This window comes from Bombus fervidus, chromosome 7 (genome assembly GCF_041682495.2).
Source record: "Bombus fervidus isolate BK054 chromosome 7, iyBomFerv1, whole genome shotgun sequence".
NCBI classification, from domain to species: Eukaryota; Metazoa; Arthropoda; class Insecta; order Hymenoptera; family Apidae; genus Bombus; species Bombus fervidus.
The window spans coordinates 17,972,822-17,999,856 of NC_091523.1; the positions used below are offsets into that span (position 1 = coordinate 17,972,822).

The 27,035-nt window shown below is 36.3% G+C and overlaps 3 protein-coding genes across 4 annotated transcripts; 2 read left to right on the top strand and 1 right to left on the bottom strand.

Moving 5' to 3' along the window:
* Positions 1–134: 134 nt before the first annotated feature.
* On the top strand, positions 135–2,146 carry Vps36 (vacuolar protein sorting 36). 2 transcript variants are annotated; one of them, XM_072007696.1, is made up of 6 exons: positions 135–345; positions 401–596; positions 680–1,041; positions 1,100–1,132; positions 1,335–1,550; positions 1,610–2,146. In XM_072007696.1, the coding sequence occupies exons 1-6, from the start codon at positions 250–252 to the stop codon at positions 1,781–1,783; spliced, it is 1,077 nt and encodes a 358-aa protein (XP_071863797.1). In that variant the 5' UTR covers positions 135–249; the 3' UTR covers positions 1,784–2,146. The 2 variants fall into 2 exon arrangements, with proteins under 2 accessions (XP_071863797.1, XP_071863796.1); XM_072007695.1 differs by having other exon boundaries at positions 137–345; positions 1,100–1,264.
* Positions 2,147–2,880: 734 nt separating this feature from the next.
* On the top strand, positions 2,881–6,391 carry LOC139989384 (uncharacterized). Its single transcript, XM_072007694.1, has 10 exons — positions 2,881–3,211; positions 3,345–3,391; positions 3,466–3,546; positions 3,656–3,862; positions 3,938–4,022; positions 4,109–4,231; positions 4,291–4,463; positions 4,558–4,659; positions 4,747–4,935; positions 5,006–6,391. The coding sequence occupies exons 1-10, from the start codon at positions 3,148–3,150 to the stop codon at positions 6,212–6,214; spliced, it is 2,280 nt and encodes a 759-aa protein (XP_071863795.1). The 5' UTR covers positions 2,881–3,147; the 3' UTR covers positions 6,215–6,391.
* Mcts1 (malignant T-cell-amplified sequence 1 homolog) lies at positions 6,370–7,800 on the bottom strand. Its single transcript, XM_072007697.1, has 6 exons — positions 7,505–7,800; positions 7,272–7,424; positions 7,098–7,198; positions 6,838–6,971; positions 6,683–6,750; positions 6,370–6,604 (listed from the first exon to the last, which is right to left on the bottom strand). Exons 1-6 carry the CDS (start codon positions 7,513–7,515, stop codon positions 6,523–6,525), a joined length of 549 nt encoding a protein of 182 aa, XP_071863798.1. The 5' UTR covers positions 7,516–7,800; the 3' UTR covers positions 6,370–6,522.
* Positions 7,801–27,035: the final 19,235 nt, after the last annotated feature.

Here is a 27,035-nt window from a genome sequence, read left to right on the forward strand (position 1 = left end):
CAAAATAAAATCAATTGTTACATTAACTATCAAATTTATGGTATTATGAAACGCTTAGATAAACAGAACATAACATATATATATATCAACGATTTAGCGTTAGAGTGGAGGTAAATTGTAACGAAATCGAAGGACATCTTGCGGTTAGAATACGTCAAAGTTGCCAGTAAGACAGTTTATGCCTGAGATAAACTGTTTTCTACGTGTCTTTGTAACACTCTTGATTCTGCATCTTAATCATTAAAAATAATGAATAGATTTGAATACGCTGATTCTCGACTTCTTCCGAATGAAATTTATATAAGACGCGATGTTAGCATATGCATATACGATGGTGATATCAAGGTATGTATATTAATCGTAACATCAAAGTAAAACATAACCTTCAACTTTTTGACAGACAAATTTTGAAAGTGGTGAATTAGTACTTACCAGCCACAGATTTCTTTGGGGAAGACCTGGTGATATATCACGCGGTCATACATGCCTTTCGTTATCCCTTCGTCATATAGTTTTCTTCGAGGAAGAAATTCCTGGACCATTTTCCTTTGGACGCAGTAAAAAAGTTGTTATACACCTTTCTGAGGCTCCGATCGGTATATTACAATTATTAGAAGAATATATTTGTAAATCAAGCTACGTAATAATGCTAATACTACAAATGTACTTTGCTTTACAGATAAAATGCCTGGCCCGTTGGATAATAGCGTATGCAACTATATTAAATTCTCGTTTAAAGAAGGTTTGGATCCAAATTTTCATACACATTTGTCCGATGCTATTATGAGACGAATTTGGGAATTTACACCTATCGTGCCTCTGGAACATCCTGATAGCAACACAAAAAATAACAGAGACATTAATAAGCCTCTGCCACAAATAAAGACACGAACCGGTATCATAGGTATTGAAAGAAGCCTTCAGGAACAACAGAAAGCAACGGACGAAAGCATATCAATGGCTTTTCAAGATCTTAAGAAGCTCATGGAAGTAGCCAAAGACATGGTTTCCATTTCGAAAACCATCTCGGCAAAAATACGGGTGAATCTCAACAAGATTACTTTGTAAAATTGACATTCATAATCAAAGACCATTGCAGGAGAGACAAGGAGACATCACGGAGGATGAAACGGTTAGATTTAAGTCCTATTTAATGAGTCTTGGCATTGATGACCCTGTTACCAGAGATTCCTATAAAAGTAGTAACGAATATTTCAAGCAATTGGCGAAACAACTTGCAAATATTTTAGAAGAACCGATTAAAGTTAATATTCCTAGTAATCGTTACTAAATTTATAATACGTGATAGATATTTAAGTAATTTCATTCCGCAGGAAGTTGGGGGAATGATAACATTAACAGATGTTTATTGTCGTGTAAACAGAGCTAGAGGCCTAGAACTTCTTTCACCAGAAGATTTACTGAATGCCAGTAGACAATTAGCATCATTAGGTTTACCTATAGTATTGAGAGTGTTTGATAGCGGAGTTATGGTTCTTCAGTCTCGATCGCACGATGATAATGTCATAGTTGATGTTATAGCAGATCTAGTAAGTAAATACGTTCGAACAGTTTTTGTATAAAACTTGACTTTATTTATTTTTTACAGATAAAAGAAAAAGGATCTCTAACGGCGGAAGAACTTGCTCAATCGGAGGGTATATCGGTCCTTTTAGCGCGCGAAAGACTGTTAGTGACGGAAAAAAGAGGAAAAGCATGTAGAGACGACACAATCGAAGCTTTAAGATTTTACCCTAATTTATTTTTGGAAAACAATGATTAACACTGCCAATTTACTCACTGCCATCATATGTATTGCTTTCATGATGTAAAACATAACTTAAATTCTCCTATATTCTTTATGCTTTCACATATAGAATTGCATTGTGTTGCAATATAAGATGAATCAAAACTAAATATTAAGCATTGCCATATATGCTATACCAACGATGCATCGATTTGAAAGGGAAACAAAATCTATAATGTATTCTTTGAAATCAATACTTATTTTAATCAGAAATAATTTTTGTAAACGCCCGAATGAGTAACTTACAAAATATTACATTGAAACCAGTAACAATATAATCATTAAGAATTCTTTATAAGAGTATGTACATAAGTAAGTATATTATTCAATATATGTATACGCATTTGTAAATAAATATTTTAATTGTTACAATAACTCGAAATACTGTTTGCGAATTCGAGTGAATAAACCCGGAAATAACGAGCATAAGTAAGTGAGATATCGATGATCACAGATTATAATGCACGTATAAATGTAACGCGTACTTATCGATGACACTCCGTGAAACTAATTGTCAAGGCTAGTAGAAATAACGATGGCATTCTCGCGAATGTGAAATAAATATCAAATCAAATATCTGCTTTCGAATTCGTCAAAGAATTATAAGAACAACTAGAAAAATTAGGCTTAACTTGCAACTGTAGTGACATATATTTAGTGGTTTTAACAAGTTGGTAGTAATATAAATTATTATAAACTGTTATACTACTATTATAAGAAGATCACAGTTATGAATTGGTCGTAAACAAGAATAATTACGAGGTAATATCTGCACCATAACAGATATTAAAAGTTATTGAAAATATTGGTTATTTAAGAATTCTGTGTACAAGTTAGCGAAAAATAAACTAGGGACATAGTGCTTAATTCTTCCATCGTGTGAAATCAATTTTTTTAAATACGTTAATCTCTTAAGTGAGGATTGGTCAATACAAAAGTGGAAATTAAGATATTAATTTGATAAGTTTACTACAAAAATGCGAAATTGTTTATGAAAATCAGCAATTAACTAATAATTAGTAGCCAATGGTTGAACCCGTTGCAATACATCACGTGATCATTCTCGTTCATTCACACACTTCACAATTCACTCGACTCGTTCGACAAACTTTACAATGTTGGTTTAAGGCTAGAATTAGGAAAAGATACTTTTATCGCGGTATAAGAAGCATCGTCTACAATTGTGATGTGAGAGCGATATGATTGAGTGAATCTCTTGAAGTTCGGAACACGCTATATTTCTTTTTTTATCACAAACGATATAAATGTTAATAATATTTATACGTTATTGAGCGTGTTCGTTTTACCTCTAGGAAAGTAAAACTCACTTGACGTACAAAATGGCTTTACCTCCAAACTATAAGCAAGTGGCAATGGCTACTTCAAATATTGTTGCATCTAATCGTAAGTGTTGTTAACCTTAAATTGTTTAACTATATCAAATACCGTTTTTCCTTTTTCATCTGTGCGTATTGAGAAAAGAAAAAGAAAAAGGTTATATATATACACATATATATATATAATAACTACATTTCAGAGAGACTCAGAGCCTCTGGTGGAAGCAGTAGCAGTTCAACTAATAGCGTAAGTAAATTTCTTATGCAAATGAGTTTATACACGTTTCAAAATGTAAAACTAATTTTTATAACAATCCATAGAAAGATGCGCAAAGCCCGTTCATTCAAACGCCTCATAGTCATCCAGGATTTACACCACAAAAAGTTGGGAAAAATACAAACGTACGTACCTTTTAAATATATAATGTGAATATTTAATAAAATCATGTTGAAATTATAACACTATTTTTATAAATCTATCAAAATTTTATTTCATGTTAATATCGAGTAGGCTGATTCTCGTATGCCCAAACCACCCAAGCCACCAGAGAAACCTCTTATGCCTTATATGAGATATAGTAGAAAAGTTTGGGATCAAGTGAAAGCTCAAAATCCAGAATTAAAATTATGGGAAATAGGAAAGATTATTGGACAGATGTGGAGAGATTTACCAGAGGAGGATAAAACAGAGTTTATCGAAGAATATGAAGCTGAAAAGGTAAAGATCATATATATGGGTACTACTTTTATACAACTGTAAAACTAGATGTTAATACTGCTTGAATCTCAATAGGTTGAGTATGAGAAAAGTTTAAAAACTTATCACAATTCGCCTGCGTACTTAGCTTACATCGCAGCTAAAAATAAAGGAAAATCTGGTAAATATTTTACATTAGTAAATAAATAAGTACGCTACTTATTTGTATTACATTCTTAGTACAGTATATCGTTATTTTTATCATAGCATTATGCGCCGCACAACAAAATAATGATGACCGAGAAAGTCATGAACGTTCTTCAGGCAGTACCAAAGGACAAGCAGCGCAGGATAGAAGAATAGATATTTTACCTGCAGAAGATGATGATGGTATATAAATTTATATAATTCGGACAAGTAAAGGTTATATAAATGATTTTATTTTGCAGATCAAGATGATGGATATTCCGTAAAACACGTTGCGTACTCTCGATATACTCGAAACCATCGTCTTATTAACGAGATATTTAGCGATACCGTAGTTCCGGATGTTCGCTCGGTTGTTACTACACAACGAATGCAAGTATTACGCCGTCAAGTACAGTCTTTAACAATGCATCAGGTATATACATACAATAAAAGAGAAGCTAATTTCTAATTAAATTAATATAATATATATTATTTTAGCTACTATATCGTGGCATTGAATGTTACAGAAAAAGCTTGAAGCTGAATTGCAACAAATAGAAGAAAAATTTGAAGCAAAGAAACGTAAATTTATCGAGACAAGCGAAATATTTCAAGAAGAATTGAAGAAGGTAGATTATCATTTTTAATAAGATATGTTCCATTAATTATTATTTGATAGTTATTCAAATACCGAAGCCAAACCATGCCTCTTTTAGCATTGTAAACCAGCTGTAGATGAAGAAACATTCAATAAGATGGTGGAACGACAATACGAAGCGCTTAGGCGAGATAGATTAAAAGGTGCGGAAGAAAATCGCTCGGATGGACCTGCATCTAGCGAATCAACTCCAAATTCTACTCCTACTCCAACTCCTGCTCCCATTAACGATGAAACACCATCCGATGTAAGTACTATTTGTAACAGTTGCTATTATTGATGCACAAGTATCGTTACGCATTGCTATTTCCTTGTAGGTTCCTGATCATGATGCAATAGATAAGAAAACAAATGGAACTGAAAAGCTTAATAATGAAATTAAAAAGGAAACATCCTCACCACCATATACTGAAAATAAAACAGAACCTTCATCAGCTCAAGGAAATTCTAATCAACATACATCCAATCCTGGAATGTACAGTGGAACTATTAGTCCACTACAGCAGCAGCAACAACAACAAACTCCGCCGCCGCCACCACCACCACCACCATCAGCAGCACAACAGCAGCAGCAACAACAACAACAACAACAACCACCACCGTCTTCACAATCGCAATCACAACAACAGCAGCCACCACCACCACCAACTCAACATCATCAACAACCACCACCAATTCAACATCAACAGCAACCGCCACCACCACCACCACCAACTCAACATCAACAGCATCCACAACAACAACAGCAGCCACCGACGCAACAATCACAACCATCTTTACAACCACAACAACCTACTATTACTACTACCACTACTACTATTACTACCACGACAACTGCTGCTACTACTACTACTACAGTAGCAGTTTCTGCTAACGCTAATGCACCTGCAAATGCAAATGCAAATGCAGCTGCGAATACGCCGAATATGCCCCCTGTTTCTTCGCCAGCTCCTCCTATACAACATAATCCTCATCAACAAGGAATGTTAGCTAATCACTCAATACCACCACCTCATCAAGGAACCCAGGGAACGCAGGTGCTTCCACCTCAAGGACCAGTTTCTAATCCACATACACCGCAAATGATTCCACCGAATCAAGGCTACAGTCAGCAATATCAACCAGGACCTACTCAGCAGGCACAAAATGTTCCACTAGCTCCAAGACCTCCTCATCCATCCTATGCTTATTCTCAGCAACAACCGTATCATCAACCATATCCTCAATACGCACATCCGTATTACCATCAACCATATTCGCAATATTCACCACATACTATGGGCCGTCCTCACGCCCATGGTCCTCACAGCCCGCACAGTCCTCATTATCATCCACAATCTCCCCATGCCGTTGGCGAAAATAATACTACTAATAACAGCGTACCGGGTTCAAGCACCGCTTCCGCACCAACTTCCGATGCTAGTAATTCATCTTATTCTCCAGCATCGGGACATTGTGAAAATGAACGTTCCGTTCCTTCGGAAAATCAAGAAGGCCAAGCAGATATTAAATCAGGATCTGGTTAATTATTTTTTATAACCGCATACCATTCTATCTATTCCTATCCTAATAGATTTCCCTTGATTTTATGTAAACTGTAAAATTATATTTAAATAATATCGATGCGTTTGAACAGTTATAACAAATTTGTCGTATACATTCACTTTGTACAATAAAGATACATTGTCAATCTTTCATTTTTATTTATGAGAGTAATATCGTAATTGGAATTATCACTTAACAGCGCATCTCATCTTTATAAATGTTACAAAGTGCATTCATACAACGATGAATATATCCGTATAATACACCTTGGGCAATGTACATCAGTCTTCTATTTCACAGATTTCATTTGCCAAAGTCCATCGTTTAAGTAATGACAATTTTCTATCCCTATTCCTTTGTTCACCTTAACTCTGTAAATTACATTGTTATAACGCACTGAACAGTCTTCATATTTTTCACGCATTCTACACTGGGTTTCTTTTACTTACATATCATCTGTTGACAATGTAGTAACACCAACAGCTAAAGCATGTTGCTTGCCCTCTGCCATAACAGCCTATATTTCAAGTTAAGGATTTAATATGCTCGATTAATTTTAGAAACTGGTAAACAACCTCATTCTAGTTATTTCAACAAAGGATACAACGACTGTTCCCTTTTCTACGGGTGTCATCTTTGCACCTTTCGACGTTAAACCAGGACACATAATGTTAGCTCCACTAAGAACGAACCTGATAGCACCTTTATCAACTTGTTCCATTGGTAAAAAAAATGGGTCTAGAATGATTAAATTTCGTGTCGAAGCATAATAAATTATAAAATACAACAATATTTTGTTTGAAATTAACTTTCTATTAATCAAACTTTGTTTCGTCATATTTATCGTAGAAAGATATCGCTTACATTTGTGTAACAATCTTAAAGTAGGCATCCAAGGTCCTTCACGTTGACGAAAGAACAAAAGATCTCCTGCCGCATTTACTATAATCTCTATATGGTCGTGACTAATCACAAAATAAACATAAACAAAATCACCTGATACTGAATGTAAAATCCATTACTTTTGAGAAAGCTTACCATTTTATAATTCGAAAAGCATCTTTCTTTGGAACAATAGCATCTATATGACCGTCTAAGTGAGGATAAAGCTCCAAAAGCTTCGAACGAATTCCTTTTTGAACCGATGATTTCAATTGTTGTATACCAGAAACACTATCTTTTTCGTCGAATCTAATAAGATATCGAGAGCAATATCATTATATTATTATCGTTAGGTTATGTTCTTGTAAGAGACAGAACGTCATACATACTTTTTAAACATTTTTTTCCCCTTTATAATATAATATCGAACGTTGCAGAATTAGCGTATCAGTGTACAGAAAACTACATTCAATTACTTATTAATTCTTGATGTCAATTTTAACTTTTCAAAAGTTTAAACGATAACCGGTATATGCAACTCGTGAATATCAAGCTACAGTACTATATAAATACAAATACCGATCAATGCATGTGTATTGACACGTAAGTGTATATATATATATATATATATATATATAAAATCGTGAAATATAATTATACGAGGGAAAGTTAGCTTTTTTTTTTTTTTACGCAGAAGAATATTATAGAATGTAAGAATGTAATATCTTAGATTTACACTTATTTCGAATTTTACTGACTACTGTAATTACATACTTGCTGGTTATAAATTTTCAAAATTTCACTTCCCTAAGGTTCTAGTTAGGTGATAGTAGTAGCTCTGCTAAAACTATATGGAAGACTATAGGGAAACAAGACTATGTCGTCGCGATAGGATAGAACAGGGAAGATACGTTGATCGGGTCTGTCATACGGGTTAAATTTAAATTTCGAAAGTACCAGAATAGTTTATTGTAAACGGCGAGTGGTGGACGATCTGAGCTCTACGTAGTTCATGACCGACATCTTGTCCGCGGTGACTTTCCACTCTGTCTTACGAGCGTATTTTTGATAGTTGCGGAATTTTCCGTATGGTGGGAGCTGCGTAAGATACTTTTGTATCTGGAAGTTTAGCATAAAGATATGTCGATGGCAGATTGATATAGCCATAAAAGGGTTAAGATAAATATAATAGGCGAAGGGTAATTCTAGTTGTCATATTATAGGTTATAGGTTATACCGGTTTGTTTCCTTTAGTATAAATTGGCGGCGAGTATGTTTGTACGATCCATCTGGAGAAGTGGGCTGACGACGAGGAGCAGCAGGAGGACTAACGAGAAGAAGGAAAACAGCTTGTTTCATCGCTGACAATGAGAAATCTCTTGAATATCTCGTTGGCTGTGCGCAAGCGTGGAAGAAAAAGTGTGAAATAAAGCAAGAAATAGCAGGGAGAAGTAGCGCGTGAATGTGTAAATAAGAACGTGTAAATGAGAGCATTAATGAAAGTGTTTGAAAATGTGAAGCATTCTGCATAAAGCAGGTAGTGATAAAAGCGTTGAAGTATAGGGTGAAAGGACGAGGTGTGTAATAAAGATGCGTAAATGAAATAAACGCGTATCTAATCTGGAGGTGCGAAAGATGGAGAAGGAAACGTAATAACGATGTTGATTTATCGTAGGAGTTTATCGAATCATGGGTTAGCTTTGTGAAAATTGTGAAATATGTCTGAAGATCGTGGGTTAGACGCGTGGAAGTTAACATAGGTAAGAAAGGAATTAAAAGAGAGTATAAAATGATGTAACAGGTAATACGTAGGGCAATATAATTTTGTGAATGGTAGAAGAACGGATTAGTTTGGATTTTAGGAGACTAAAGAATAAATAAAGATACGTTTAAAAGATGTATATACGTGTTGTTTATTCGACCATTGACCATAAATTGTGAAATTAGGGTTGACATATAGATGATAAATAGAATAGTTTTGAAATATTAACCTCTTAGGTACGATAGTGATTTCCACGGATGTCGTCTTATATTACTACGTGCCACTTTAGTGGCTTTCGCGAACCTCGTGTTATTTTACGACGCGCCACAATAATGGCTCACTCTACCGTCTCTTTTGCTCACCGTTTGAACTAAATGATCTTTTTCATTTGTCTTGCTTCACACTTCTTTTGACCTCACAACGTTTTATAACAGTGTTAACAATAGACAGACAGAATATATAGTCTTTGTATATTCTTTTTTCTTTTTTTAGAATCTTCAACATTAAAATGTCGTTTCAAAATAGAAAATGGAGAGCAATGTGAAAAACAACATCGCGCTATGAGCGTGAAAATTGTGACGTGGGTCAATATGTCGTACCGTGTTTTAAAATATACCACACTCAATTGTGTTATTAATGTTAAAGTATATGCATCATATCTTTAAGAAAAATTATAATTTAGTTATCAAACAATTCCTTCCAATGTGTTTGCGTAAGGAACAGCATAGCTAGCAATTTTCTCTCGGGAGCGGCTGGAGCCCTTCCTCACCCACCAACCTTTTTCTTATCCAATTAGAAGTGACGACTATTGCTCTCACTTTCCTAGCCAAAATTGCCATCAACAAATCCGATGGTCTCGTGCGCTAGACACACCTATCAATAACTTTCCTCCGCCACAGTATCGTCACCGAACTTCACTGGCTTTCCATCTTTAGATCAGTAAATATCTCTTGATTGGTTTTTCATGCGTTGACCAGTCAACATCATTGACTGGATTATCAGTCTTAGATCAGTCATCTGTTCATCTTATATCTATACGCACCGAGCGCAACTGTTTATGTCTAAAAAGTTGTTGGAATAAAATGTATATTGTAACCTGTTACTTCAGTGTTATAATCAGTTCAACTACCTCTATTATCCTAAACGAAATAGGGGATCGATTATTTTGTAGCGTCGATTATCTAATCGTAAAGGAAATTTACAACTCCCGTTACAACTCGCGTCTCTCCGCGAACGATCGAACAAAGTGTATAGGTTAACAGGATGTATTTAAAATATTTCTTAGATGAAAAGATAGAAGAAGGAAACGTGGGCCGTGGTTGTGGGAATAATGGATCAGCCATAAATGTAGGTTTTAGTAACCGACACGTAAAAAGCCCGGTTAGCTCCGCGGAGAGGTATCGTACTCGTAACCTTTTGTTGGCGTGTTCGATTCTCGAGACTTTCGGAGCCCTGCTTGTTGTTGTGTTTTTACACCACGGGGTTTTTTCCGACTCAAGGTAGAGTTTTAAGCTACTCAACTTTGCTCCCGTAAACAATTTTTGTCGTGCGTTTGGTAGGTATGGTAAGGAAGAGAAGAGTATCGCTGCTGGATGGACGGCAGGGGTATGACATGTAGAGATAGTAAGGACATAAGTATTTATCGTGCGACAGATTCAAATAGACGGAATTCTACTACTGGATATTAAATGCAAATGAGAAAGGTTATTAAATAAAATGAAACGTATAAATAAAAATAAATAAACTAATATAATTAAATTCATAACTGACCTAAGACAACATATTGATATAATCTAATATTAGAAACAGAATTAAAACAGAACTATCTGTGTGAAAATATCAGATTTATATGTACATTTAACAATTAACATAATTGTTGAACAACGGTATATGCTTGAAATTGAGTTAAGAAAATTTATTATTCGAATATAAAATATTCTGCAGAGTTGCCAAAATTAAACATATTGTTAAATATCTGTAATTGTTACAAATCGAAATATATAAATTCTTCATCTTGTGAAATAGGTGATCATAGGTTCACCACTGGTCAACTTCACGTTTGGTTATTACAGTCAACATTTCGTGTGATTAATTCACTCCATAAGGAATCGTACAAGCTTCCTTAGATCCTGTACCAAGTTCTTCGTGAACAAAGGATAGTAAATTAACTACATGTAGCGGAAACTATGCGAAATTTCGCGGTACCGCTCCTGGCTGACAAGAGGAACTGAATAATTATTCACAAATTCCGCTCAAAAGCGGTGCGAGAATGTTGTCAGAGATCCATTCTATATTCTGCGATTCCAAAAGTGCACGAGTTTGTTCCAGAAAGGGAGCAACTGTCGAAAATTCGATGAATTAGAAAAAGACGTGCACGATCGATGCTGCTATCTATCGGAGCCGGCTGGAACTGCGAGAAAGTAACAGGAATATAGAATGTGCGTGGATATATCTCAACTCCTGTTAGACAAGGAGAGCTATATTGTGCGGCAAGGATATAGACGTACTTCTCCCTCTAATTTCACGATTATTACTTCATTACTCTTTTCCCTGGTAAAAGTCAGGAATTTTCAGCATCGTAAGACAAAGGTTGAACCTCTGGCAAGATTCACACACCGATTTCGACGGAATTTCCCCTTAATTAAATTAGTTATGAAAAATTATTTTAGAAAATGTCGTGGCTGTGGCTACCGCGGTACGTGTCTGCGACTTTTTTCTTTTTCTTTTTTTTTTACTAATACTAACTTTATGCAATATTAACACGTTCGTCGCCACGTCTCCCATATCTATGGTATGTGACAGGTATACTTCCGTGGGGGCCCCGTCACAAAAATATAGGTGATGCTATTCTTGTTCGAGTTAATTAGATATAGGATATTATATATAGGAGTGCGTAGATTTAAATTTATTAGCGTTGCGTCTCAAGTTTCGGGAATTTTCAGACTCGTCTTTTTTTTTCTTTTTGTTAATGATAGATCAATTGATATTGCAGATATAACAAAGCACTCTTCGCGTTTGATTTTGAGAATTGTTTGCTTCATAAATATTAGTAGTAAATTAGCGTTGCGAAACAAGAATATTCAGTTCCACTCCCGACGCGTTGATCGGGTTTATATAGAGTGGAAGACGATCGAATTTTAGTAGCCCTTCTGGCTACTGCTTTGTTTCTTTTTCAGAGTCCCTTATTAATGCACCCCTTATTACTACGTTTATTACTGAAAATACTGCTATAAGACATATTCCTTTGTCAGCGTTAACGTTACCATGACTGTTAAAATACAGAACTTTATTACGAATGTATAATTTATATTTACATGTATATATTTACATTATTACATTACATACATTTCTTACATGTATATATATGTAATATATATTTACATGTATGAAATTGTGAGCGATTTCATGCGTAAAAAAGTATTATAATGAAATTCATTAGTGTTACGCCACGAGGCTCAGTAGAGATCATATTTCCAACCGTCGCTCGCGGTCCTCCAGCGTCGCAGTTATATCCTCTTATCTGCCCGACGAAAAACATAGATTGTATGGACGAGCGCATAATGATCACGCAGGCCGACTTCTTTGTTAGAAATAACGGTCCGAAATCGACGGTTCTAGAACTCGCTGCCTGGTGACAACTAATCCGCGAGCGATGGTTAGAAATACGATCTCTACTGAGCCTCGTGGCGTAACAATAGGGGTGATTGGTTTTTAATATAACTGCAATCTACAGTTATATAATCTGTATCTATTTATTTAACCAGCCTACAATACTTATTGCGTCGACAGATAGTGTTGGACTTCGTCGTGTCGGAAAGTACAATAATTGATTAATTCGAAGATTGATCGATTTGATGGATAGAACGCCGAGAACTTGACTTTTGATATTTATCGATGTTCGTTGAATTCGCGATTTTATTCGTCAGGGTTTAAGATGTATGCGGTATGATTTCTGAAGAAAGACTAACTTCCCTAGCATAAATTTCTTGTCCTCTCGGGGAGACGACCCCCACCGCGCTCGGATCACGCCACCGCTCGCGCCGATGATCACGTATGCCGACTTCTTTGTGAAATTAAAGAACGGATCGAATCGACGTTTCTGGAACTCGCGGCCGGGCGGCAACCATGCGCTTGTAACATCAACTACACCTCGATCTACATCAGAGACCGGGCCGCGTTTCGGAACCGATGGGCTGATGATAGAAATGAAGATGCGGCCGCACTCGGCGACAGTGTATGTCGGCGAGGCGAAGTGCTCAATGAACCCTCAATATCCCAACGGTCCTTTCGCCGAATATTCGAGAATGGCTAACAAACGCGTGGATAGTAGGGATATTGAGGGATGACAAAGAAAGAAAAAAATCAGTTTTTAAAGGTGGAATTGTAAGAGCGTCAGTCTTAAAAAGTCGCTCCCCTAGAGTTCGGAAGTCAAGTGTAAACCAAGTGTGAAGAAATAAATTCTGTCTTTGTATTTCTTTATTTTCGTTTTTTATCTTTTATTTTACGTTTTCGATTTTTCCTTCCTTTTTTCTTTTTTCTTTTTTATTATTTTACGTGACACGCTCGTCGATACATTGTATGCCCCGTCGGGAAGATGAGACGATTCGTGTATGACGCTGGAGGACCGCGAGAAACGGTTAGAAACACGATCCATATCAAGCTTCGCGACGTAACAGCAATAATTTTGAACACTACTTCTGCACTTCCGAATACATGCTTTGATAAAGAGATCGCCTGAGATTAGTTCTTTCTTAGTAATATATTTAGAATCAATTATTCCATTTAAATGAGTCTCAGTCTTTTTCAACCAATGCTACCTTTTTAACAATATTAAAATTTTGTTTTAATTTATTAAAATAATAAAGTAGTGTTACTTAGTTACTATTAAATTAATGAAGTAGAGTTAATCAGAAACGAAGTAGTAAAACATAAAATCAAAGAACGTTAGTCCGTTAAATAAGAATTACACAAACTGATCATTTTTTTAGATCAGGATTTTCAGATTTGACCCTTTCCGTGCCCATTGTCAGGATCTCATTCACGTGCCCAGGTGCTACTTGAATGAGAGAAAGACATTGGGCACGATGATCTAGAATTAAGTAATGTAATAATTTCTCAGCGACTGACGACGTGTTAGTGTATCGTGCACGACGTATTTTCCACATTATGTGTGTGTGTGTGTGTGTGTGGTTAGGCTGTGGAATTGCGTCGCTTTTTGTCATTCGCTACAATCTCAAATATTAAAAATGTCGAGACATATATCGATTCAATTTACGTCTCGATAAAATCACAATTTATGATAATATCATCTACACGTCACACTCTTAATATTGCTACCAATTGCAATTATAATTCCAAGTTTGTTTATATTTATTTTAAAGATATACTTTCTTTAGTCGTGTTTTATCACGTTTTACGCAATGGTCACTAGCCTTCGTCAGTCGATTTCAGAAAAAAGGTACGTACCTTAGAGTATGCATGTTATGTTAAGCTCGGGTGTCGGAGGCGTCCCGGGACGTCCTCTCTAGTGTAGGTCCTTTGCGCCCGGTTTAATCACAATTAAACTATTAACTTTTAGCAATGGGAACATTAATTAACAACATTTAAAACATTAATTTATAACAATCAAACCATTCTTCAAGGAATCAATAAGTCTCTCGCTAATAGCCTAATAGATCCTTTGATAGATCTAACGAAGAAATACCTAACGATTACCTAGCGATTACAGCCAATTAGTTCGTATTATTGGCTACATAATTAATAACTGTATCACGTACATTGATGCAGGCGGTATCGAAGAAAAAAAGCCATTTTATGTTACAACTATAACGAGTAAATTTACTTGTTTAACTTGAGAGGAATTAAAAAGGTACCTGACTTTTAAGTAAGCATTAAATAAGAATCTTAAATATCGGACACAGTGATGTAGGTGTTATTCAAGAAAAAAGAACATTTTCTTTTGTAATTAGCACGAGTAAATGAACCAATATCGATGATATAATATAATGTTTAATATGAATTTTATCTATCTGATTATTTAATACCTTAACTTATTTCACAGTAACGTCATCGACTGCCGTTAGGTTTTGTTTCCCTTTCTGTTCAAACTAACTAACTAACTGATAGTCGAAAACTAGTATCAAAGAAGTGTGAATATAGTTTTAGCTTGTAAGAACTATTAAAACGATAAAAATGGATGTCGTATTAAATCGTTGAAGGTGTCCATTTACAATAAAAATTAAGAAATTGGTCAATGTGATTTTGTTATAATGGAAAAACCGTCTGTTGCTTTGTCAAAAGATCGTTACCCTTTGATTGACATCTCGATACTTTGTAAAGGTATATAAGGAACCCGGAAGTCGCGCGCGAACTCTTTAGTGCCTGAACTGCCGGAGTATGAACATCGAAGAAGAACTTAAATATACTGTAAATAAACAAAAAATATTAACAATAACATTGAACTAGTAATTTATAACGTCTAAACCGTTAATTTACAACACTTAAGCTATTAATTTATAACATTTAAGCTATTAATTTATAACATTTAAGCTATTAATTCATAATATTTAAGCTATTAATTTCTAACATTCAACCTATTAATTTATAACATTTAAGCTATTAATTTCTAACATTTGAGCTATTAATTTACGACATTTAAGCTATTAGTTTATAACATTTAAGCTATTAATTTATAACATTTAAGCTATTAATTTACAATATTTAAGCTATTAATTTACAACATTTAAACTGTTATTTTATGCATTTAAGCTATTAATTTACAACATTTAAACTATTAATTTATAGCATTTAAACTGTTATTTTATACATGTAAACCATTAATTTCTAACATTTAAACTATTAATTTATATCATCTAAGCCATTAATTTATAACATTTAAGCCATTAATCTAAAACAATTACTCCATGAATTCTTAACAATTATACCAATAATTTATAACTATATCCTCCCATTAATTTAAAGTAATTATGCTCTTAATTTATAACAGTTGTACCATTAATTGGAAACAACTCTACATTCATTGATTTAAATGAATACCGTCAATTCGTTGTGAGTAAATTAATGATTTATTTTGTTTTATTTAATATTTACGAAATCTTTCAAGTCCCTGAAGTGCTATTGTATTTCTATATAGCATTATTTTTTAATTTTAAATTCTAAAGTATTTAATTTCTCATTTCACTATTTTATATAAAACCAGTGGTAACGCAGAGTGTACCTATTGAGTGTCTATGGATGAAATGTAATTTTCCATGTCTGCACAAAACCAAGGAAACAACACCGTATTCATCCATACGCACTACAATTGGTATCTTGCATGGTTTCGTTTCTTCGATGATAAGTTCGATATTCAAGTATGATTATGCAGATCCACGTAATACAGCCATTCTAATTAATAAATTTCAATACACGCTACTTCTTTGTTATAAAATAATTTTGCATCTCTGCTTCCAATGCTTAAAAACTGTTTATGTAAATGGGACCCGAGCGTAGTTACCTCCTCGTGGTGGGTCCCGGTAATTGGTATCGTTTTCCAAATAATAATACACCAAGTACTATTTTGAATATTAGTATTATTATTTGAAAAACTATATCAAGCTAAAAACTACTTGAATATAGTCTGGTCTTGATCATCCAAAATAATTTTGGTGATCTAGACTGGACTAAGACCCCCCCGCGGGGGCAACGTTGGACACCGTGGGACACCGTGGGACCCCGTGGGACACCGTGGGATGCGTGCGTTTTAGCTTTAATTAATCATAAGATAGTTAGCTATGTTATGTGCATTGTAAGCTCATTTCGTACAAAGATACTTATCCATCTTGGAACGAAAAATATAAATCTCGTCTCTCTTGATCCCCTCGCTTACCACGTTGGAAAAATTGTTCCCGCGATTTATCGGTTCGCGATCGCTCAGTTCTTTCAAACTGCCGCGTGGCGTACTCGCTCGCGCGTATTCCGGGTACGTGCGGGTCAACGTGCACTGGACAACTCTTTAGATTCGCAGGTCGCCCAGGGACACCTCTTGTCTTGGTGACTACTCGACGACTGCTCGTCGTTTGCCTCGAATCGCGGGCGTTGTCATCACGCTGGTGATACCTGTGAATCTGTTGACGATTGACTCGCAGTTCTGCAATACTGTCCGATTCGTACTTCGGTACTTGGACAGGGGACCTGCATTTAATGTCCTCCGTAATTCTGTTCGAACTCGCGGGGGTGGACCCCACTGTTCAGTTGGGGCCTTGCCTTTGTAATCCTGTTCAGCGGTCCCTTCCCGAGTTCAACTGTTCAGTTGGAGTGTGTTAAATTGCAGGCCCATTTGCTGGACACTGGTATCATCGGTAAGTGCCATCGACCGTGATAAGATCCAAACGACGTGACAGGAATCGAGCGAAGGTCAATGCTTGCGCTTCCACTGAATCTTTGAGTTATCTGGTGCACGGGGGTACGTCACGTAGGTTTGTTAGTTCTTTCGAGAGATCGCGATTACGTTCGTTCCGGGCGAGCCGCGGTTTTTCTTCATCGTCTGATTGTTGGGGCTCCTTTTCCATACTAGCCCCATTTCTTTTCATTCGTTCCAAGTTAGATAAATGTATCTTTGATACGGAATGTTGCCGATAGGGTTGCGAATTATTGTACGATGTTTGTACCGATCGATGTAATCGTTGTGAGTGAGATAATGTTGCGTTGTGTGGGAGATAGATATTGCGTCGTGTATGCTTTGTTTTACGTTTGTAAAGATTCGTGTAACTGCTGCGTAGGAGATAGGTGTTTCGCGGTTAGGCTACGAAATAACTATCTCTTTACGCAGGCCCATGATCGAGTAGAGTCTGAACTCGACATTCTTGCCAATAGGTTGAATGTCGAGACCGATGCATAATGTTAAATAACTCATGGGCGGGTCTCGTGCGTAGTCACCTCCTCGTGGTGAGACCTGGTAATTGGTATCGTTTTCCAAAAATTGATCAGTTGATTAATCTTTGGAAAACGATGCCAAGCTAAGAACTACGCACCAGTCCAGTTTGGGTCACCAAAAGCCGCGAAAAGAATTTTCGATGATCTAGACTGGACTGCAACGTGGGACGCCGTTGGACACCGTTGGACACCGTTGGACACCGTTGGACACCGTTGGACACCGTTGGACACCGTTGGACACCGTGGGACACCGTGGGACACCGTGGGACACCGTGGGACACCGTTGGACGCCGTGGGACACCGTGAGACAACGTTGGACACCGTGGGATGCGTGCGGTTTTACCTTTATTATTCAGATAAATACATATGTTAAGTGTATTGTAAGCCCATTTTGTACATCGATACTTTTCTGACTTGGAACGAAATATAAAAATCTATTCTTCTTTTCCACTGAATCTTGACTATAATTTCATTTAATTATTTTATACATTTGTTTTAATTTCTAGTAATTTTTCGTGTAACTTATTTGTCGATAGCAGAGATAATATAAAAGTAACAGAAAAATTGACATATGGATGCAAAGACTATTAACGATCAATCCGATAAATATATTTTAACTAAGACAGTTTTGTATGAATAATTCTGTTGTCTTTTTATTCGAATAAGGATAACGTTTGATATACAATTTATATTTATTTTAAAGTATATTTGATACATATTTCATAATAGATAATTTCTTAATTATTTGGAATACTAAAACGAACATAAAGACGATTAAATAAATTATTGTTCTATTTCCGATGTATGAAATCATTCTCTTATTTCAAACAAATTTTTGACTAATTATCTTATTGTTTCAAATTGAGTTATATCACAACAATTCACTTATCGAATTCAATTTCTTTTGCTACAATATGCGAATTTGCTACAATTAACATTATAAACTTGCAACTTAGTAACAGTTAGATTCAAATACTTCGAAACAAGGTTCCGCGCGCGTTTGTGCAGTATTCTTTAAGTACATTTAGTGCCTAATTTTTTAATTCTTGCAAATATTTTCTAATATTTATAACACGCGACTATAGTGTATTAGTGGAATGTATATTTCGTATTCTAATAACGAAAATTCACAGTATATATTCTAATTACGAACAATATAATTCTTGCAAACGATTGCACTGCATTCACGGTATTCGTAAGCATTTGTTCGCTATCGAGAAATATCTCACAATTTTCAACTAAATAATATTTTTCAAACTTATTCCAATTTCTTAATAATAATTTTTGAGCGTAAAAAAGTAGCAGTATTTTCTAAGTAAACGTCCGATAGGAAAAAGAAGAAAATTGTCGAAACGATGTTTCGCTTCTTTTCCAACCCCACCCTCACCACCGCCCTTAAACAGCTTTATTTTCAGGAAATATTTGTGACCGCGCGCAATGCGGTTGTAGAGTCAGTGTTTGTTACGCGATAGTTTCTTTTCAATATTTTAAAATCACGATAGTTTTGATTAAATTCGATCGAATAATCACACGCGAAAATAATAAAATTTTATCAATCAAATTTGTACGCGATATTAGAGTTCTTGTTCGCCGATTATAATTTACGCGGTCGTGGTAACGTAGTCTTTTCTTTTTCTTTTTTATACATTTATTTTTTTGAATATTCGTTTTCGGTATTAGAGTCAGTGCCACCCTCAAGAGGATAAAGCCTCTCCAGGAGCTCAAGAATGTAAGTAGTTTTATATATTGTATTTCAATTTGTTCTATTTATTATATTTTGTTTGAAATATTGTTAATTATAAAATAAAAATTAATGATATTTTAGAAAGCTATAAATGTCCTTTTTAATTGAAATAAAATCTTAAAGTCTTAATATTAAAGTACGATAAAACCGTCTGATACGCATAAAAAATCCCTGAATGTTTTGTTTTCAGAACTTTTGTATTAGAGTTCCAATTTACATATTTATTAGAAGTTACTCTTTATTATTGCTAAAGTTTCAAGTTTGTTATTACGTATTAACGATATTAATGATATCTCATGTTCTGTTATAGGCATATCACTGCTTCAACTTCTTCATCTTCTTTGAGAATGTTTTAACAGTGGCTGAAAGGTCAAGAATGTAAGTATTTTTACATATCGTACTTCTATTATATCTATTCGGTATACTTTTCTTTGATCACTATCAATTAAAGAATACAATTTGATTGAAAATTTGGGAGGTTAGTGTTTTCTGTGGTTAATCTTTCATTAAAATAAAATAAGTGTTAAAGTCTTAATACCGAATTATGAAACAAATAATTAACATATTTAAGAAATCATTAGATTCTTAATTTTTAGATTTTGAACTTTCATATTAGAGTTTCAGTTTTTATACTAATCAAAGTTTATTAGAATTTCAATCTTTATTATTACTAAAATTAAGAAACCTTCATTTTTCATTATCTCCAACTTTTCAAATAGTCAGCAATCACTCATCATGTTTTCTTTTGTAACAGATTTTTCGCAACCCCCGTTGCTACTATTGGCCATTCAACGATTCCTGCCTGATGTTAGTCTCCCTGATGATATTCGCTGGGATACCACAGCATCCAGGGTAACGTCCTCTGTTTCTTCGCATCGAACGGTGAGTCGCATGCATTTCTGTTCCTCCGGTCATTCAATCATGTCGTAGGATGAAAGGTCCGAATCGGCACGGGTGACCGGTTGTATTACGTAGAATTTCTTGCGAGCATAGTGACCGCGGGTATTTTTTATACCCGTGAGTAGTAACATTCTTTTTTGAAATTTATTAGTTTAGGATAGGTCTTCTCGCACAGCGCGATTATAATAATTAGTTTTTTAATAATTAGGTTAAACATATACACTTGAGAATATATTTGTATTATTTATAAATATGCATGTTAATATTCCGTATGAATATTTGCAAATGGCAAATGTCTACACGAATATACCTGTATGACATAAATATACTTAATTTTTAGCAATGAATTGATCGTGACAATATTAAGTCACGTTCGTTTTTTTCACCAGCTAGAATTTATAATATGAGTTAAAATTCATTTTTTTCCGTACAAGAATGTGTGAAATTTTACGTGCAAGAAGACACTTCGCGACAGGCAGATTTTTTAATCAAGGCAATAATTTGGAACACTGCTTCTGTACTTTCGAATATATGCCTTGATAAAGAGATCGCCTGAGATTATTTCTTTCTTAGTAATATATTTAGAGTCAATTATTTCATTTGATCGAGTCTTAGTTTTTTTCAATTAACGTTACCTTTTTTGCAATATTAAAATTTTGTTTTGATTTGTTAAATTAATATAGTAGTATTACTTAGTTACTATTAAATTAATAAATTAGAGTTAATCAAAACGAAATAGTAAAATATAAAATCAAAGAACGTTAGACCGTTAAATAAGAATTATACAAACTAATCATCTTTTTAGTTCAGGATTTTCAGATTTAACCCTTTCCGTGCCCATTGTCAGGACCTCATTCACGTGCCCAGGTGCTACTTGAATGGGAGAAAGACATTGGGCACGATGATCTAGAATTAAGTAATGTAATAATTTCTCAGCGACTGACGACGTGTTAGTGTATCGTGCACGACGTATTTTCCACATTATGTATGTGTGTTGTTAGGCCGTGGAATTGCGTCGCTTTTTCTCATTCGTTAAAACTTCAAATATTAAAAATGTCGAGACATATATCGATTCAGTTTACGTCTCGATACAATCACAATTTGTAATAATATCATCTACACGATTAAGTGTAATCACAGTCTTAATATTGCTATCAATTGCAATTATAATTCCAAGTTTGCTTATATTTATTTTAAAAATATAATTTCTTTAGACGTGTTTTATCACGTTTTACGCAATGGTCACTAGACTTCGTCGGTCGATTTCAGGAAAAAGGTACGTACCTTAGAGTGTGTATGTTTGCTAAGCTCGGGTGTCGGAGGCGTCCCGGGACGTCCTCTCTAGTGTAGGACCTTTGCGCCCGAGCGTTTGTGTGAGAACCGTGGAGCGAGTGTGTTGGTGTGCCCGTTTTGCCATTTTTTAAATATAGCGCTAGGTAGGATAGGTAGTATACTTTCTGGTGTGTCTGTTAATTATAAGTAGGTAGGGCCGGGCAGGTTGGCACAGTCTCTGGTCGGGTAGGCGCGTTTTCGCGTGACCAACCTGTTTCTGGAAATCTGATTTGAAAAATCGATGGTGAAACTGGCACGAGTAGAGCATGCTCTCGTCTCTGGTTTTGCCTATCGATTTTTCGAATTTCGCGGTCGCGGTCGCGAGTGGGCGAACGAACGTTTATCGCTCGAGCACGCATATGCGAGTGGGCAACGATCACCGCTGTGATCGTTGGTCAGTCCATGTGCATTTCAATCAGCTTGCGCGGTTTATATTTTTATTTTACCTTTATAAGTTTTTTTTTTTGTTTGCGATTTAGAAGTCTCGAGCTTAGATTTAAGTTTCAGCGGGCATTGCGCCCGAAGAAAGAAAAGGCTATAAGCCGAAGAGGCCCGGCAAACTGCCGCTCAAGAGGGCAACTACTAATGGCTCCCCATCCTCTGGGTCATCCAGAGCATGGGAAGTCATTATTGTTACTACTTTGTCACTATGCTCGCTTTTAGTATTTGTAGTAGTAGTAGTAGTAGTAGTCTTTGCTTTTTTGACCGATGTATATATCGGTCCATCGTCCCATTGGGCCAATCGCGATTTTTCGTATTAGTGTTGCGACAAATTAATCACGGATTGTATTAGAGTTGCGAAATAACATCGCGACTTTGCATTAGTGTGGCGAGAAAATGATTACGGTTTGAATTAGAGTTGCGATAAAATGATAATCGCGTTTGCTTTAGAGTAGTGAATCGTCTTTTGCAAATTTTATTATGAATTTTTAGAATTTCTTATAGAACTATACGTATTAGAATTTATCCTTTTTTCTGTTGTTTAAAATTACATTATAAAAGTGTTTAATTAATTTTATAGTATTGCAAGTTTCAGTATCAGAATATTTAAAGTAGCTTTTTCATATAGTAAAGAATAATTTTCATTAAATTCACTTTAAGAGTTAGCGTTGCGATATTGTTCCATCGCGAGTCCTACTAATTTTTCCTGTTAGCGTTGCGATAATGAATGATCGCGTTTTCTTAAGTAGAGTTGCGTTTATAAAATGCCCAAACCCTCCGACTGCATTTGTCGGACACTGTTTCTGGCTCACACGATACAGCTGGAAGAGCTGTGCAAGTGTAATCGTTCATCGGCAATCTCCTAAATGGTTGCACTGCGATATGTCAGCCCTCCACTCGTGATTTTTCTTATTAGTGTTGCGATAAATTAATTACGGGTTGTATTAGCGTTGCGATAAAATGATAATCGCGTTTGCTTTAGAGTTGCGAATTACGATATCGCGATTGCTTTTTGCAATTTTTAGAATTTTTCCTGTTTTGCATTGTTTAAAATTAGATTATAAAAGTGTTTAATTAATTTTATAGTATTGCAAGTAGCAATACCAGAATATTTAAAGTTGCTTTTTCACATAGTAAATAATAATTTTCATTAAATTCACTTTAAGAGTTAGCGTTGCGATGTTGTTCCATCGCGAGTTCTACTTATTTTTCCCTTTAGCGTTGCGACAACGAATGATCGCGTTTTGTTAAGTAGAGTTGCGTTTACAGAATGCCCAAACCTTCCGACTGTATTTGTCGGACACTGTTCCTGGATCACACGATACAGCTGCAAGAGCTGTGCAAGTGTGGTCGTTCATCAGCAACCTCCTAAATGGTTGCACTACGATCTCTCGCTATTAGTGTTGCGTATTGTTTAAATACGAGTGCGTAGATTTAAATTTATTAGCGTTGCGTCTCAAGTTTCGGGAATTTTTAGACTTTTCTTTTTTTTTTTTTTTTTTTTTTAATGATAGATTAATTGATATTGCACATATAACAAAGCACTCTTCGCGTTTGATTTTGAGAATTTTTTGCTTCATAAATATTAGTAGTAAATTAGCGTTGCGAAACAAGAATATTCAGTTCCACTCTCGGCGCGTTGATCGGGTTTATATAGAGTGGAAGACGATCGAATTTTAGTAGCCCTTCTGGCTACTGCTTTGTTTCTTTTTCAGCGTCCCTTATTAATGCACCTCTTATTACTACGTTTATTACTGAAAATACTGCTATAAGACATATTCCTTTCTCAGCGTTAACGTTACCATGACTGCTAAAATACAGAACCTTATTACGAATGTATAATTTATATTTACATGTATATATTTACATTATTACATTACATACATTTCTTACATGTATATATATGTAATATATATTTACATGTATGAAATTGTGAGCGATTTCATGCGTAAAAAAGTATTATAATGAAATATCTTAATGTTGCTATGAAGGCTTGAAATATTTTTTAAAATTTAATTCAATGCTGGTGATTGTTCGTTCTTAGAACCATAACTTTTAGAATGTTTTCGACCGCGATATTTTTAATCTTTTAAGAGTAATGTAGAATTTTATAAATATTCGAATTTCATTTGTGTTACGCCACGAGGCTCAGTAGATATCATATTTCCAACCGTCGCTCGCGGTCCTCCAGCGTCGCAGATATATCCTCTTATCTGCCCCACGAAAAACATATATTGTATCGACGAGCGCATAGTTGTCACCAGGCAGCGAGTTCTGGAACCGTCGATTTCGGACCGTTATTTTAACAAAGAAGTCGGCCTGCGTGATCATTATGCGCTCGTCGATACAATCTATGTTTTTCGTCGGGCAGATAAGAGGATATATCTGCGACGTTGAGGGACCGCGAGCGACGGTTGGAAATATGATCTCTACTGAGCCTCGTGGCGTAACAATTTGCATGAAACAAAAGTTCATTTGCGATAATCGTCACGTTTGTAACAAAAATTCTGAACAAAATTATTTATGTGCATCTCTTTCGGTACATTATGTTGCAAGTCACTATGTTGTTGTAGGAAATAACAGATACTGTTAAAAGTTAAAAGACGAAGCAAGTGATTTTCTAATAAGCGGGTTTTCTCTCATCTTAGTTATTTTAAATGAAATTTTTAATTTTTAATTCAGTTTAAATTCTATTACTTAAAATTCTTGTTTTCAACGTAACCCTAGTTTCGATTAAAAAGATACAAATGATTCTCTATATTCGCTAAAATTTAATCAATAGTAATTTGATCTATAATTGATCATTAGTACTAGTTTATTTTTCATGTATAAAATGTTCTCGTTTTAAAGATGCCTGTTTCTTTCATATACTAAATCCAGTAAATATGTTTGTTTCAAATTTATCAATTTACAGAAAATACATTTCAGTTACATATTTGAAAATTTCATAGCATATTAAATATGTATGCTAGATACCCAAATGATTTTTCTTTCATTGCCTGATTGTTCAGGTTTCTTCCTGTTTTCCCATTTTCCCATTTTTAAAAGAAACATTTTGCGATCACGTTGGAGTAATATAACTTCTCGATATTCTCATAAGTTTAGTACAACAAGACTTTAAATTGCATATGCAGTGTCAATAGTTTCATTTTCCTTCTCTCGTTCCAAGTTAGACAAATGTATCTTTGATATTGAATGTTACCAGTACGATTGCGAATTATTGTACAACTTTGTACTGCTCAATGTAATCTTTTTCGCAGATTAATCAGATGATTAATTTTTGGAAAACAATTATATCGATCAGTACAAACATTTTACAATAAATCGATACCAAGCTAAGAACCATGCTAATACAGTCCAGTTTAGATCAAGAAAAAATACGAAGAGAATTTTGGATAATCTAAACTGGACTGCAACGTGGGACACCGATGGACACCTTGGGACACCGTGGGACGCCGTGGGACGCCGTGGGACGCCGTGGGACACCGTGGGACGCCGTGGGACGCCGTGGGACACCGTGGGACGCCGTGGGACACCGTGGGACGCCGTGGAACGACGTGGTACGCCGTGGGATGCTGTGGAACGCCGTGGGATGCTGTGGAACGCCGTGGGATGCTGTGGGACGCCGTGGGATGCTGTGGAACGACGTGCGACGCCGTTGGATGCTGTGGAACGACGTGCGACGCCGTTGGATGCTGTGGAACGACGTGCGACGCCGTTGGATACCGTTGGATACAGTTGGTCCAGTGTGGATATCCAAAAGCCGCCAAAAGAATTTTGGATGACCCACACTGGACTACAGCATGGGACACCGTGGGAGGCCGTGGAACGACGTGGGACGCCGTGGAACGACGTGGGACGCCGTGGAACGACGTGGGACGCCGTGGAACGACGTGGGACGCCGTGGAACGACGTGCGACGCCGTGGAACGACGTGCGACGCCATGGAACGACGTGGGACGCTGTGTTACGCCGTGGGACGACGTGGGACGCTGTGTTACGCCGTGGGACGACGTGGGACGCTGTGTTACGCCGTGGGACGACGTGGGACGCTGTGTTACGCCGTGGGACGCTGTGTTACGCCGTGGGACGCTGTGTTACGCCGTTGGACACCGTTGGACACCGTTGGACACCGTTGGACACCGTTGGACACCGTTGGACGCCGTTGGATACCGTTGGTCCAGTGTGAATATTCAAAAGCCGCCAAAAGAATTTTGGATGACCTACACTGGACTGCAACGTGGGACGTCGAGGGACGTCGTGGGACGCCGTGGGACGCCGTGGGACGCCGTGGGACGACGTGGGACACCGTGGGACGACGTGGGACGACGTGGGACACCGTGGGACGACGTGGGACACCGTGGGACATCGTGGGACAACGTGGGGCACCATGGAACACCGTTGGACACCGTGGGACAACGTGGGATGCGTGCGTTTTAGCCCTAATTAGTCATAAGGTAGATACCTATGTTATGTATTGTAATGCATTGTAAGCTCATTCTATAGAACGATACTTGTCTATCTTGGAATCCATTCTTCGAGTTTTATCTTTGAAAAAATAAAAATCTTTTCTCTCTTGATCACCTCGCTCACCACATTAGAAAAATTGTTCCCGTGATTTATCGTTTCACGATCGCTCAGTTCTTTCAAACTGCCGCGTGGCGTACTCGCTCGCGCGTATTCCGGGTACGCGCGGGTCAACGTACACGGGACAACTCTTTGGATTCGCTGGTCGCCCAAGGACACCTCTTGTCTTGGTGACTACTCGACGACTGCTCGTTGTTTGCCTCGAATCGCGGGCGTTGTCA